Here is a 12,400-nt window from a genome sequence, read left to right on the forward strand (position 1 = left end):
TTCTAATGCATGCAGGTGACCCATATTAGGGTTCTGGGACACTGGTGAACTAACAAACGTAGTTTTGTTTGAGGTATTAGAAATTTTACAGTTTGTGCACAGCTCTATCACTTACTACGGGCCTCAATGCAACGTGCCAGAACCAGTAGAACTGCTCAGGCTCTGCCCTGGGCAGAGGTTTCTTGGGCAGGCTTTGCTCCCTTGACAACGAGCAGCAGCAAAAGCAGCAGCCCCAGCTCCCCTTTCCTCTCTCCCGCCTTCCCCGCAGCAGGTCAGGCTAGCAGCGAACAAGGACATTCTCTATCCCACGGTGCGACATAGCAAGCAAAATCACTTTTAAATATATCCAAATACAAGTTTCTAAACTGCAAAATAAATATTGTTCTTACTGTAAGTTATGCAGCAAAATGTAGGTTATACCTAATATTTCACGGTAAATGTAGTGTTATTTAACTTTTTTTCCTTGTCCTCAGTGTAGCAGATATGAGAGGCCCATTTGAACAAAATTAAGACTTCGACCGAAAGAAACAAATAAGTTTACTTTCTGGGCTTTTTACTCCCTGTCATAACAAAGTAGTGATCATCTTGCCTGTTCTTCGTAAGAGGACCTTTCGATACACCAGGCGTTCCTTTGTTACACGCAATTGCTGATTTTCCCTTAGGGAGAGGCTTCTTGGCTGCTGGAGTCAAGCTTTCATTTGCTTGAAAGTTTTTGGTTGAAGGCTGACCTTTTGTGGAAGGCTGCACTGGCTTTTTGGTTGCTGCCACTTTGGCTGAAGTTTGAGGAAGCCGTACAACAGATAAGGGAGTGCGTTCAGGAGGTTTGGATGAAGTGGATCCAACCTGAGGGGACTTACTGACGTTTGGCTGCTTATTGACAGATGATGATATGTTTTTGCTTGTAGATACCAGCGTAGGCGGTGACTTCGATGCTTTGCTAACTGCAAGGGAAGGTGCAGAAGCTGAGTGTTTTAGGACTGAAGTATTTTTCGGGTTCCTTGCCAGGTCAGAAGCTGTTCGTGGAGCTTTCCGAGGATGCTGAGACCCAGTTGCTGAGGTCTGAATAGCATTTTCAGAAGAAGGTTTTGCAAGGAGCTGCTGAGAATGTGCAAACTTGGCAACAGCACGCAGATTTGTAACAGGCGGCCGAGCAGCCCTCGGAGCAACAGAATTCGCTTTGGTTTTAGTGGCAGACACAGGTTTGCACTTAGCAGGGACGTGCTTCTGTTTCGAAGCCATCGTTTCAGCTGCCCCAGGCAAGTGAGATGGTTGTTTTTTAGAGGACGAGAGGGCTGGTGCTGGGGAGCCCTGAGCCAGGGCAAATTTCACATTGGGAGCATCAGGGGACCGAATACGTTTGCGCAATGTTTCGGAGTGAACAAGAGCTGTTCTCGTTCCTGCAGATGACGAGCTTTTGCTTACAGGCTGCAAAGAAGCAGAAGCTGGTGAGTTGTGTGCAGGAGACTCCAGTTTCTTCGAGGTACCAGCTAATGGTTTGAAAGGAGACTGCATGCCTGTCGCTGAAGATCCTTGTAATTTGGACCTGACTGTCAATGACTTGGCTGTGGAGGATGAGGGTACTGGCACTTTTGGTGACACCAGGGCAGGGGACTGAGGACGTTTAGATAAAGCCTTCTTGGCACTGGCCCCGCGAGCTGAAACAGGAGTAGGAGGTTTTGATGTCTGCTTTTGAAACATATTGACAGCTGACATTGGATTCATAACAGGAGGCTCCTGAATTCTAGCTGACGAACTGGGGACACTGTCACTGGTGACCCCTTTCTGAAATGCCAGGATTTTTTGTTCCAGCGTCGCAAACTGAAGCACTCTGCATGGATCATATTTAAGCAGAAAACCTTGAAGAGTGTCCCAGCCTCCACCAACTCGTACCATCACATGCTTGCCGTGTAGCATCTGAGAATGGAGGAAGAGAAGGTGAGAGAAGGAGAAGAAAAAAAAAAAAAAAGATTTCTGTCTTGTTTTATGCAGCATTATGTCTTCATCTTATATTAACATCTACTGAAATTGACTAAAAATAGGACCTCCTTTCTTACAAAGAAAGATTTTAAAAAAAGAGAAATTACGTGATAAATAAGGTTTATGCTTCCCAATTCTCTCATTAGATAGTTTCTCCTGCAGAGACAGTCATTATGTGTCGGGAAATAATGAAAGCATATATACAGAAGACATTTTAAACATTCTGTCAGCATCTTTATTCAGTATACAGAGTTCTGGATACAGGTTTTGTTCAAATTATGGATGTTTTCCTAAGAAAAACACTTATGCCTGCTGAGAGAGTGCTCGACTATTCTGCAAATTATAAACCCCAAGTGTCCAGATTTTGAACAAGCAACGTTCTCAGGGTATTCTATAGCATTATCCTTATTTATATTGAAAGTTATTACTGAAATTTTAGAAACAGCACAGAAAAGCATTAACTTACTTAGTTTAGTGTGGTTAAAATCAATGGTCATAAGATCTAAGTAGCTACACCCGCTTTGAATAGGGGATTGGATGATGTGGTGTCCCAACATAAATCATTCTGTAGTTCTAAAACAATGCCATAAAAATGAAGTATTCCACTTAAAAGCATTTCTCTCCCCATTATGAATATAAATTGGAATTCTGAGAAACTACTTACTCGTATGAAGAGTATTTTATCTCCCAGTCTATAACGTCCCTCCGCTAAGTATTCAATTGAAAATCGATGGGAACAACTGCAGGGAGGATCTTCTGCTATATGTTTAACCTAGTTATTAAAATTGAAAGCATGTTAGTACTTCGACAGAAGCATGTGTTTAACAGTTTATTGAGATATTTAATAGAAGATACCAATATCTTCATCCCATAATCTAAGAAAACACAAGAATTCTATTCCAAGAAAATATCAGCTACATAGAGCTTCAAAATGGAGAACAGAAGATTAAAAGCAAGAACAAACCGCATGTACAGACAAATATTTTTAGTTGCTCCAATACAATTTTCACGACTTCTTCAGTTTTATTTCTACTTTCATTTTTAAGATTCGTGCATAACACTAAGCAGGGTAGCATCAATTCCAGCCACGACTTTGTAAAGACACTGTTACAGTCTCTAGAAATTGAAACAAGTCTCTGGGTCTCTGACCAAATCCTGACCCAGAGCTACTTCAGCATTTTCCCTAAATTTTTGCAAGGCTTTTATAACTTAATCTTCTGTGTGACAAAAGAGAAGGAAAGCGCGGAAAAAAGGAGAAAGATAGTCCCCAAATAAATCCAGGGTTAGAGAAGATGTGCCTCTTCCAGCCACGTAGAAACTTAAAAAATTGGAAGGTCAAGACTATTGCCAAGCAGGAAAAACAGCAGGAGTTTTTAGAGAGAGCGAGGATCTGATGGCTGACATTCCCAAAGAAGCAGAAGTTTTACATTACAACACAGATGACCTTTAAAATAGATGAACTTTAAAGTCTCAACATGCATTTTTAAGCAAAATAGGAAAGTTGTTCATCGTTCCTTTTGGACCAATTCACAAGATGTACAAATCATTTCCTTTTCAGCATACATACTCATTTCCAATTGGTACAGCTATAGGGGTTTTATTTCAAGTCTTTTTCAAAAGAATTTCATCAAAGCCTACTTTAAAATTTGATGAAGCTTTATGAAAACATCAAATTGAAGAGAAGCTTATGTTACAGTCATAGACTATTGACACATCAGAAGACTGAACGAGAGTTTCTTTTACCCAAAGAAGCAAGGGGGGCGGGGGAGGGGAAATCAAGGCAAGTTATATGCACTGAGGCATTAACTCCAAAACATAAGACAGTATTTTGCTTACATTTAAAAAAAAAAAAAATTGTTCAAAAGAGGTGCATACCTTGCTGTTTTCTATTTAAGGACACTCACAAATATTAGATGAAAAACAGCCTATGCTTACCGAGCCAGATCATACAAGTACTAAACTTAAGAGTTTTATTTAAAGCGCGTTATCACAGTAAATAAGTAGTGCTTACTGCCTCATGTAGCTCCCCATGGTGACAACATGACTTCGCTGTGCTAATAGGTGATGGTGGTCCAGAGGTCATCAACAGTGTTTCTTCTAGCTCAATTTCCTTCTCTAGTTTTACCAGTACAGGAGGTTCAACTCCATACCTCAAATACAAAACCAGAGAGTTTAATTGCAAATTTACTAAAGAAAACAGAAAGAAATTTCATGATAACAAACATGCAAAGTTCTGAGTGGCTTCACTGACAGGGAACAGCACTAAATCAGTCAGAGGAATAACTGCCTTAATAGTCCAAACAGAAGGAGTAGCTCTGAGTTTCTACTAAGGTGGTCTTGGAGCTTCCAGAGAAGGCCATAAAAATACTGTCAAAACTCCACAATCCAATTTAGATAAACTATCTTAAAGCTTCCAGCTCTGCACTAGAAATAAATTAAAAGTCTAAATTTAGAGCATGATAGAGACACCTGCCAAAAAGCTTAAAAAGAAAAGACCTTAAAACTGTATTTTATGTTAATTAATTAGTCTAGAGAAGACTATGGGGGGGATCTTATCAATGCTTATAAATACTTAAAGGGTGGGTGTTAGAAGGATGGGGACAGTCTTTTTTCAGTGGTGCCCAGTGACAGGACAAGAGGTAATGGGCCCAAACTTGAACATAGAAGGTTCCATCCAAACATGAAGAGGAACTTCTTTAAGGGTGGCAGAGCACCAGAACAGGCTGGGAGATCCTGCCCTGGGGGTTGGACTAGATGATCTCCAGAGGTCCCTTCCAACCCCTGACATTCTGTGTGATTCTGTGATTCAGTGAGTTCTTCCAAGATGTACACATTATCTACAAACTGACTGTAGCATTTAAACATACAGCTATAAAAAGTAGAGTGGATCAGCACTTCCCCATGAAAAGAATCTGATCTTTGAAAAAACGCTCATATTGTACCATGGTCCTAGAAAAGCTACTCATCACTTTCTGCGTGGAATTAACATCTACTGCATTGCACTTAATGATCACATATTGTCTTAACTTTGTCTTAGCTTTTGCTTAATAGAATGCATTCTTCAATTTCTTGTTAGGAGCAAGTGTGGATCACATACCGGGATACAATGCGCCCAATTTCCAATAGACAAAGATACACTTGCCTTGGATCCTTGTGCAAAACTAAAAGGGAAGAGAATAAAAGAGAGTTACAGCTCATATTTACTGTGGGGAGGCCTGTGCAATTAGGTACAGAGAAGGGAAGATAAGGAACAGATGACTATAACTTTGCCATCGTTCTACCCAGAGGCAAGCTACTTTATCATGGATAAAGCATTATGCGCTTTCCAACTCTAACTTTCTATTCCATGAAGTGTTTAAACCCACCCTGGCACTCCTGAAATCAAACTCATCTACCACCTAAAAGAAACAAGCTTTATTTGATTTTATGTTGTTCCTTTGTGACGTGAACTGGAAAGAAAGAGATTTGAGAGATTTCCCTTCTCTATTCCCAAATACATTATCACAGTCTTAACGATGAAAAGCATTCAACAACTGCAAATAGGAAAATATACTCCATCTGCTCATGCTCAGGCATGCAGATACCGAGAAGCACACACACTCTATGTGAACAACCATAGAAGAATACACTGCAAGGGACCTAGATGTCTAGTGGATAGCTATGCAGCCAGCCTAAGTGATTTAAACCCTTGGCTGTGAAAGAATAATCTGGGTGACTGTTACCATTTCAACAAGCAATAGATCTTTTTTCTTAACACTTCAAAAGTTCTGGGTGCTAGCGGGGTCCATCCATAAGGCAGATTCACCCCATTCCACTAGAAGACACCACTTTGACAGTGGCAGCTCCCCTACTCCATGCTATACTCTCATTTCACCCTTCCCTATCAGCCCCCATTTCCTACCTCATTCACCCAGAGATTTTCTTCAGAATTTAGTATCTTCATGAGGCTCTATCTGAAAAGGATAGTAAAAATCCCTGACCATAAGGAGGAGATGAGAATGACATTGCTTTAAGAGACAAACACTCAGATCTGAACATCAGATACTGGCTGTGATCACAGAAAAGAAGCAATACTATTTCAGGTATGTTAGTAGCGCAGAGTTTTGCACTAGGCTTTGCTTCTTGTAGACTGTGCCCACATTCACACAGCTAGTGCCTAAAGCAGGGGCTGCTTTGCACCTCTCAACTCAGAGTAGCTCTAGCAGCTGCATGCACTTAACCACACAGGCACACTAAATAACAATCAGGAGAGCTGAAGAATGAGATGGAAGAGTGGAGTGGCAGCCAGAGGGTGTGAAAATGACCATGGTGGGTCTTCCAGGTTTTCTTTGAAATAAAAATATTCAATTATTTCTACTACTGCACTGAAGAATGGAAGAAGGAGGAAAACATCATCTGTTCTGGGTTTGATTTCTTGAAACTTCCATCTTTAGGAGTGCAAGGAAAAAGAAACAAGGCCATCAACAGAGAAAGAAAATAGTTTAAAAAACTCACACACACAAGTAACTGCTTCCTCCTCTGTCTTCATACAAGCCTCAAAACTGAGATGCTTTCAACATGTTCTAAGACCAGTTGTATGACTGCTTTAGAAAATAAACCACCCCTGTGCTTTCTTAGCCAACTAGGAATACTGCCTAATAGCTCAGAAACCAAAGGCTGGGAGAAGGGTCATTCAAGTCCCCTCAACCCACATATAGCACCCTTCTCTCTGCCACCACCATCAAGTATAAGAAATGGGAAAAGCCATAGATACATTTTCATACAGTGTAACATTTATACGAACAAGTCTGACTTTCTTCACACAGTAACAATATTCAGTAGAAACTGGAAATTCACTCTGAAAAGAAACCTAATGAGCCAGCTCTATATTTCCAGATGAAATCTAACTCTTTTTGATGTTCAATTTGATATTTAAAATTACTTTGCTTTAAATAAGACTGAAGTGTTTCCTAAAGTATAAGCCGAGTATGAAGTCAGATGTTCTTGTTTACACCATCTACTCCAGTTTCCAAGTCTACTTTTTAAAAGATCTGATTATGAAGGGTAAATCTAGAACAGAAAGTTGACACAGCCATAATCTAAAAGGTACTAGAGGTCAATTAATCTCTTTTTTGTGTGTGTGTTTTTGTCAGCTGCAACAGAAGTGGTATAATTTGCCTGAATCCAGAAGAGAAAATCCAAATATACCCCTAGCAGAGATCAAGACATTTGTTTTGGCTTCATGTCAAGGCACATCCCACGGTGGCTACTCCCTTTCTGCTGTCTCAGGAGCCACTTTCCTTCACAGTCATCCACACTTTCCAGGATGTGTTGCTATATGTACCCAATTGGAAAAAGACAATTGTCAAATTGTCTCTCGCATACTTCATTCATAAAGAATGGCTTGAAAGTTTGATGGAGAACATCAGTGGAAAGAATGTTTCATCAAGGAGGCTACAAGTCTGCTCATTTCAACTGCCAGAAAGGCTCACAAAGGATATTTATACCATAAAACAAGTTTGTGTCAAGAGTTACAGACTTCAAAACACTTCTTGTCTATGAGTGAAAGCCACAGCATTAGGAAATCCTGTCTGCTTATCTCAGGGAGGCTAAACAGGTTCTAGTTACCCATCCACTTACAGGAACCAAGATGTTTAAGCAATGCAATTCATACAAGTTGAACTGAAAGAAAAAACACAACTAATTTTCTTACAGCTCATTTCTCCTATGCATCTGTATTTCATGGCACTGAAAGAGAGACACACTCACTACTTAAATCAGAATGAGACAGATGCAAATTAGGATGTTTTCTCAACTATTTTAAAAGATGACTTATCCAGTAGAGAAGGCAGGGGCAGTCCAACCAGCAGGGAGGAGAGCTTGAAAGAAAAGCAGTTAGTGAATACAGTGTCTCCCATTTATATAGCATTAAATGACACAAAGCTTTCAAGAAAATCTAGTAAATATTGTGACAAATTCATTTGATTACCAAAACCAAAAGTACTTTGCAATTTTTTGCTACTCTGCTGACAGGCAGATATTTTGCCTGATTTTAAAAAACAACCAAAGCAAACCAACCAAAAAACCCAACCAAAAAACCAGTATTTGGCTTGCCACAAACAGGTCTGTATTTATTAATTTGTACTGACATAATGGCTGATAGAAGAGGATTTCATTATTTACCATGCAATGAAAGCACAGTACCTCTTAATTAGCAGTCAAAAAATTTTTATTCCATCTGGAAGTATCAGTCTAGAAGCTGCTCATTAAAAGGGATAGACTGTGCACTGGGGCAGGCATATACACAGTAATTTTTATAACTATCTTATTAAATAGGAAAATACAAATGGTTTAGAGTCATGTCAAGTAGGTCCTGAAGTAAGTGTTAATTACCAACAGACTGTTGCCACTTCAGGCACAACGCCCTGACGTAGTTACCAAATTTAGCAGTCATGAATGCATTATTCTGAGGGCTTTCTGCAACAAGAATGAGCTCTAATACCAAATAAAGGATCTTATTGTGAGTTGACTCCATGGCCCTGTGGTCTTCCCACACAGGGAAAGCAAAACCATGCTTTTCTCCTCTGTTCCTCAGTGGGCATTTTTACTGAAGGAAAGCATGCCTGTTTGCTGCACAGCTGTTACTACACCCCTTCATCCCACATGGCAACTTTTAGAAGTTTAGAAAAGCATCATGCAAGTTGGAGCAGTCACTGAACTGATTTTTCAAGGCTTTTACTTGAACACAGCTTTAAAATAAATAAAAGCATTAATAACTTGCACGAGACAGGCATGGTCATGACAATAGCTTCAAAAGACTATAAAGATATCTCCCTGACCAGGAAGTTATCACATACGGATCAAAGCAAATCTTTCAAAAAGATAGATTTACCTAAACCTTCAGATTCAAAGAGGTAAGTCTCATCAACTCCCACGGCCCTACACCAGTTAAGAAAGTTGGCTGTGTTATCTCTGGCAAAAAAAGATCCTGATGGAGCATCCTTCTTGCATGGAACTTTTCTCATCGGAAAATTCTGGCAACGGAAGGAAACAAAAAGTACATTGTGCACATCAACGTTGTGAACAGATTTCAAAGCATATTTGCAAAGGAAAATAAACCCTCAATTCAGAATACAGAAACAGTGGTTAGTAACTATTTTGTGTTCAACCCACCATAAGCTATGCTAATGTAGAAGGCATTCCACCTTATCGTTGTGAACAGTCACTGAGTGAACAATCCTTAGCTCTGCAGCCTCTCCCCAGGCTGCCCATAAAGTTGCCTCCCCATTTCCCCACATGCTGAGTGGAAGCCTTACTGGTGGTTTCACAGGTCTGGATAATTACTCTCCTTGCCCAGCTCTGTTCACAGCAGGAGAATAAGCACAGCTAGAGAACCCCAAATCAACTGAACTATATTTAGCTGCCAGATTTCAAGATTTTAGAGCCTGATCTAGAAAGCAGAGGGAATCAGAAGGAAGCAAGGGGCAGTTTCCTTTAAAGCAATTCAGCACTGTGTTGGCTTTAAATTGGTTATCTTCAAAACTAAAGCAGCAGTTCAAAAATACACAAGTTGTGCATCTTGTCCTCCTTAAAAAACCCCTAAGGATTTGCAGCATTCATATGGCTCTTGTATAAACACCATTTGGGATCCTAAGACTGCTGTCTTGTCCCCCCCGCCCATCAATAATAATTCTAATATTAGCACTTATATTACTTACTGGTAAACATTATTATTTAAAACTATTATTTTACTAGATAAAACAGTAAAAGGTAAACACAAAAACTATGGTCTGGATATGGTGAAACTGCCCCCAAGGGAAACACTACCGATCAGGGCACATTAGCTGGTGATCTACTATTTGACAAATCCAAGCATTGTTGTAGCTATACGGGGTACCTGCATATTGAACACATGCTTCCTGCACCAGTGTTACATGGTTTTATACTTCAGTGTGACATATCAGTATTTTTCATTGCACAAACACAGATTGGAAGTTGTTCCGAGATTCACGTTTCAACTCAGCCTTGGTTCCTAACAAAAACACTGAAGCTCATCTCCAGGTACATCTCATTTTGGATATTTTCATGGCTGACCTATATACTAGAGTTTAGCCACCAGTTTTTGGCATAAAACATATCACCAAGTGCCGATCGATACCTTGTTCCCAACCCACACTGATGTTAGGAGAACAAACTCCTGACTTGGACGAGATCTTACTCTGGCAAGACTGAAATCAAAATAAAAACTTAGTAGGGACCTTAGGATTTGATTAACAAAGCAAGTAATTTGTTGCATGAGGCCAGTTTATCCGTCTATAAAGCCACACTGCTGTTAATCAGTCTCTGGATACACAGCACACTATTTTGGGAAGCCTCACTTACCTGCCTTCCTTTTACTACTACTTACAATTTAAGAGTTCACATATGTATCAAAAATCACAGTGTGACTTACCCTTAAATTATTTGAGCTACAAGATTTTTTAATTGTGTTTTGAAGAACACCAACCAGTTGGCAGAGTAGTACCCCATTATCAAGTTCTTCTAGCAGTTGTTCTGCTTTGACTTCTAATCCTAAAAAAAAAAGTCAATACTACTTACACTGCAGAAGGCAAAGAAGCTTCATATGAACTTAGAGGCAACTCAAACAGCATTCCAGTGTTAAAGACTGAAAATTAGTACAAGTTTATAAGTAAATCAAAATCAAATGTCCACTTAATTAGATTTTAATTACACTAACAAGATTCAGAAATATCAATTAAAACGATTAATCATTGTACCTCTAAGAGGCGGCAGCTAATAAAATCTAAAACCAAAGCATGCATTTTAATGCAATTTTCCTAGCCATTCAGGTTCAAATACATCAGAACTTAATAGTACTATAGATATTAAGTGTCAGCATTGACTGGAATATTGGAAAATACTTTGCAATTTATTAGACGGTGGTTTCTTTTTAACCTCACCCAGCAAGCCAGACAGCCAGATTGACAGATCTTCTTGCATAGGCACCAAAGTTGCTTCATGTCGCACAGATATCCATTGGTCATACAGGCACACATCTGCCAAGCCTGGCCCATGTCTGGGAGTCAGAGGACTTCGGGGACTTAAGGGAAGGTCATCTCCAAACCAGACCTGCAGAAGATTTCAGTAAGCTGAAGACAGCAAGCTCTAACATTTGCAGTCAGATGACAAAAACTTGGCAGTTCTGAATTATGGTAAAGATCTGTTATTCAAAGAGTAAGTGTTCAATCCCCTTCAGACAGATACACCAACACAAGAGTAATCACAACTGGTGCAGCTCTCATTAGCAACTCCTGCACCAAAAGTACTACTACATTCATTCTCTTGACTTCTTTGGATTTAAAATTACATACTTTTCTGAATATTAAATAAGAAAACATGCATTAAATTTGTTGTGGTTTTTTTTTTTCCCCAGCACATTTTAAGCAATGATATATGCAGTTTATTATATAATTTACTACAGACTACTGATTTCTCTGATCAAACATTTCAGAGGCATTTTGTGTTTAAATCATTAAGATAATGATGTTAAAATAAAGGAAACATATTCCCATGCAAGAACATAACACACTTCTTTAACAGGAATCCTTAGCATTTCTCTTAAGGATTGTGTATTTTCAAACCGAGAGGTAGCTTTACATTTCAACAAAAGGACACTGAAATTTCATTTACAAAATTCCCAAAGAGAAACAGTTCTTCTGGTATTCTTAACTAGTTTCTTTCAGTTCAGGAGTGTGTGTGTGTTTAAATGTATTTATATTTAAGTGATTAACTGGAACATAGGGTTTTTAAAAACACCTCTTAATCATCAAGTTCTTAAAAAAATTTCAGCCTTTGACTTCAAAAATTTCTTAGGTAATAGCATTTAGGAAGAGAAAGGATCACCTATCTGATATAACACTAGGTTATCTATCTTGTCACGTTGTTCCATTTGTAAGACAGGAAAATTATTACCTTTTTTTTTTAAATTAGAGATAACTCTGTGGATTCTAGCATTTCATTTGCTTCAGGGTAGATTTTTCCATAAAACAAAAATAAAGTATTATACAGGATTCAAACATTACAAAAGGCATTTACCTGAACTGCATTCTGCATGGTCACCTGCATTTACATTAGTTTCTCCCCCTGGGGAAAGAGAAGAGAATTTTTCATACAGTCCCTCCTACTTTCATGAAAATCCAAAGAAAAACTCACCAGTGCTGTTTTGGAAAAATAACGAGTCTAATCAGGAATGGAGGGGGAAAGAGGGAAGTATCTTTGTAGCTAAGGTTTTGATCCAGTATTCACTCAACTTCAGTTCTCTGCCCTTAAATAAAGCAGCAGTTATTACAGCACAATGTCGCAACTAACTTCATATGCATAAATAATACTCATGGTTTGCATGATTTTAAGGAGCTGAAAGGCATTTACTTTGCAAAAGAGAAAG

General features: G+C 39.1%; 1 protein-coding gene across 1 annotated transcript; it reads right to left on the bottom strand.

Moving 5' to 3' along the window:
* Positions 1–537: 537 nt before the first annotated feature.
* GAS2L3 (growth arrest specific 2 like 3) lies at positions 538–12,081 on the bottom strand. The gene is made up of 8 exons (XM_009951910.2): positions 12,052–12,081; positions 10,917–11,085; positions 10,409–10,527; positions 8,849–8,990; positions 5,075–5,138; positions 3,989–4,127; positions 2,642–2,749; positions 538–1,914 (listed from the first exon to the last, which is right to left on the bottom strand). Exons 1-8 carry the CDS (start codon positions 12,079–12,081, stop codon positions 538–540), a joined length of 2,148 nt encoding a protein of 715 aa, XP_009950212.2.
* Positions 12,082–12,400: the final 319 nt, after the last annotated feature.

This window comes from Leptosomus discolor, chromosome 1 (genome assembly GCF_034619465.1).
Source record: "Leptosomus discolor isolate bLepDis1 chromosome 1, bLepDis1.hap2, whole genome shotgun sequence".
NCBI classification, from domain to species: domain Eukaryota; kingdom Metazoa; phylum Chordata; class Aves; order Leptosomiformes; family Leptosomidae; genus Leptosomus; species Leptosomus discolor.

Bases quoted from the DNA above. Each gene is read 5' to 3' on its own strand.
- GAS2L3 (XM_009951910.2), bottom strand. From the start codon at position 12,081: ATGCAGGTGACCATGCAGAATGCAGTTCAG. The intron at 5,139-8,848 runs GTAAATCTATCT...CTTCCCTTTTAG, and splicing joins CTTTGAATCTGAAGGTTTAG to TTTTGCACAAGGATCCAAGG. The intron at 1,915-2,641 runs GTAAGTAGTTTC...CTCCATTCTCAG, and splicing joins ATAAAATACTCTTCATACGA to ATGCTACACGGCAAGCATGT.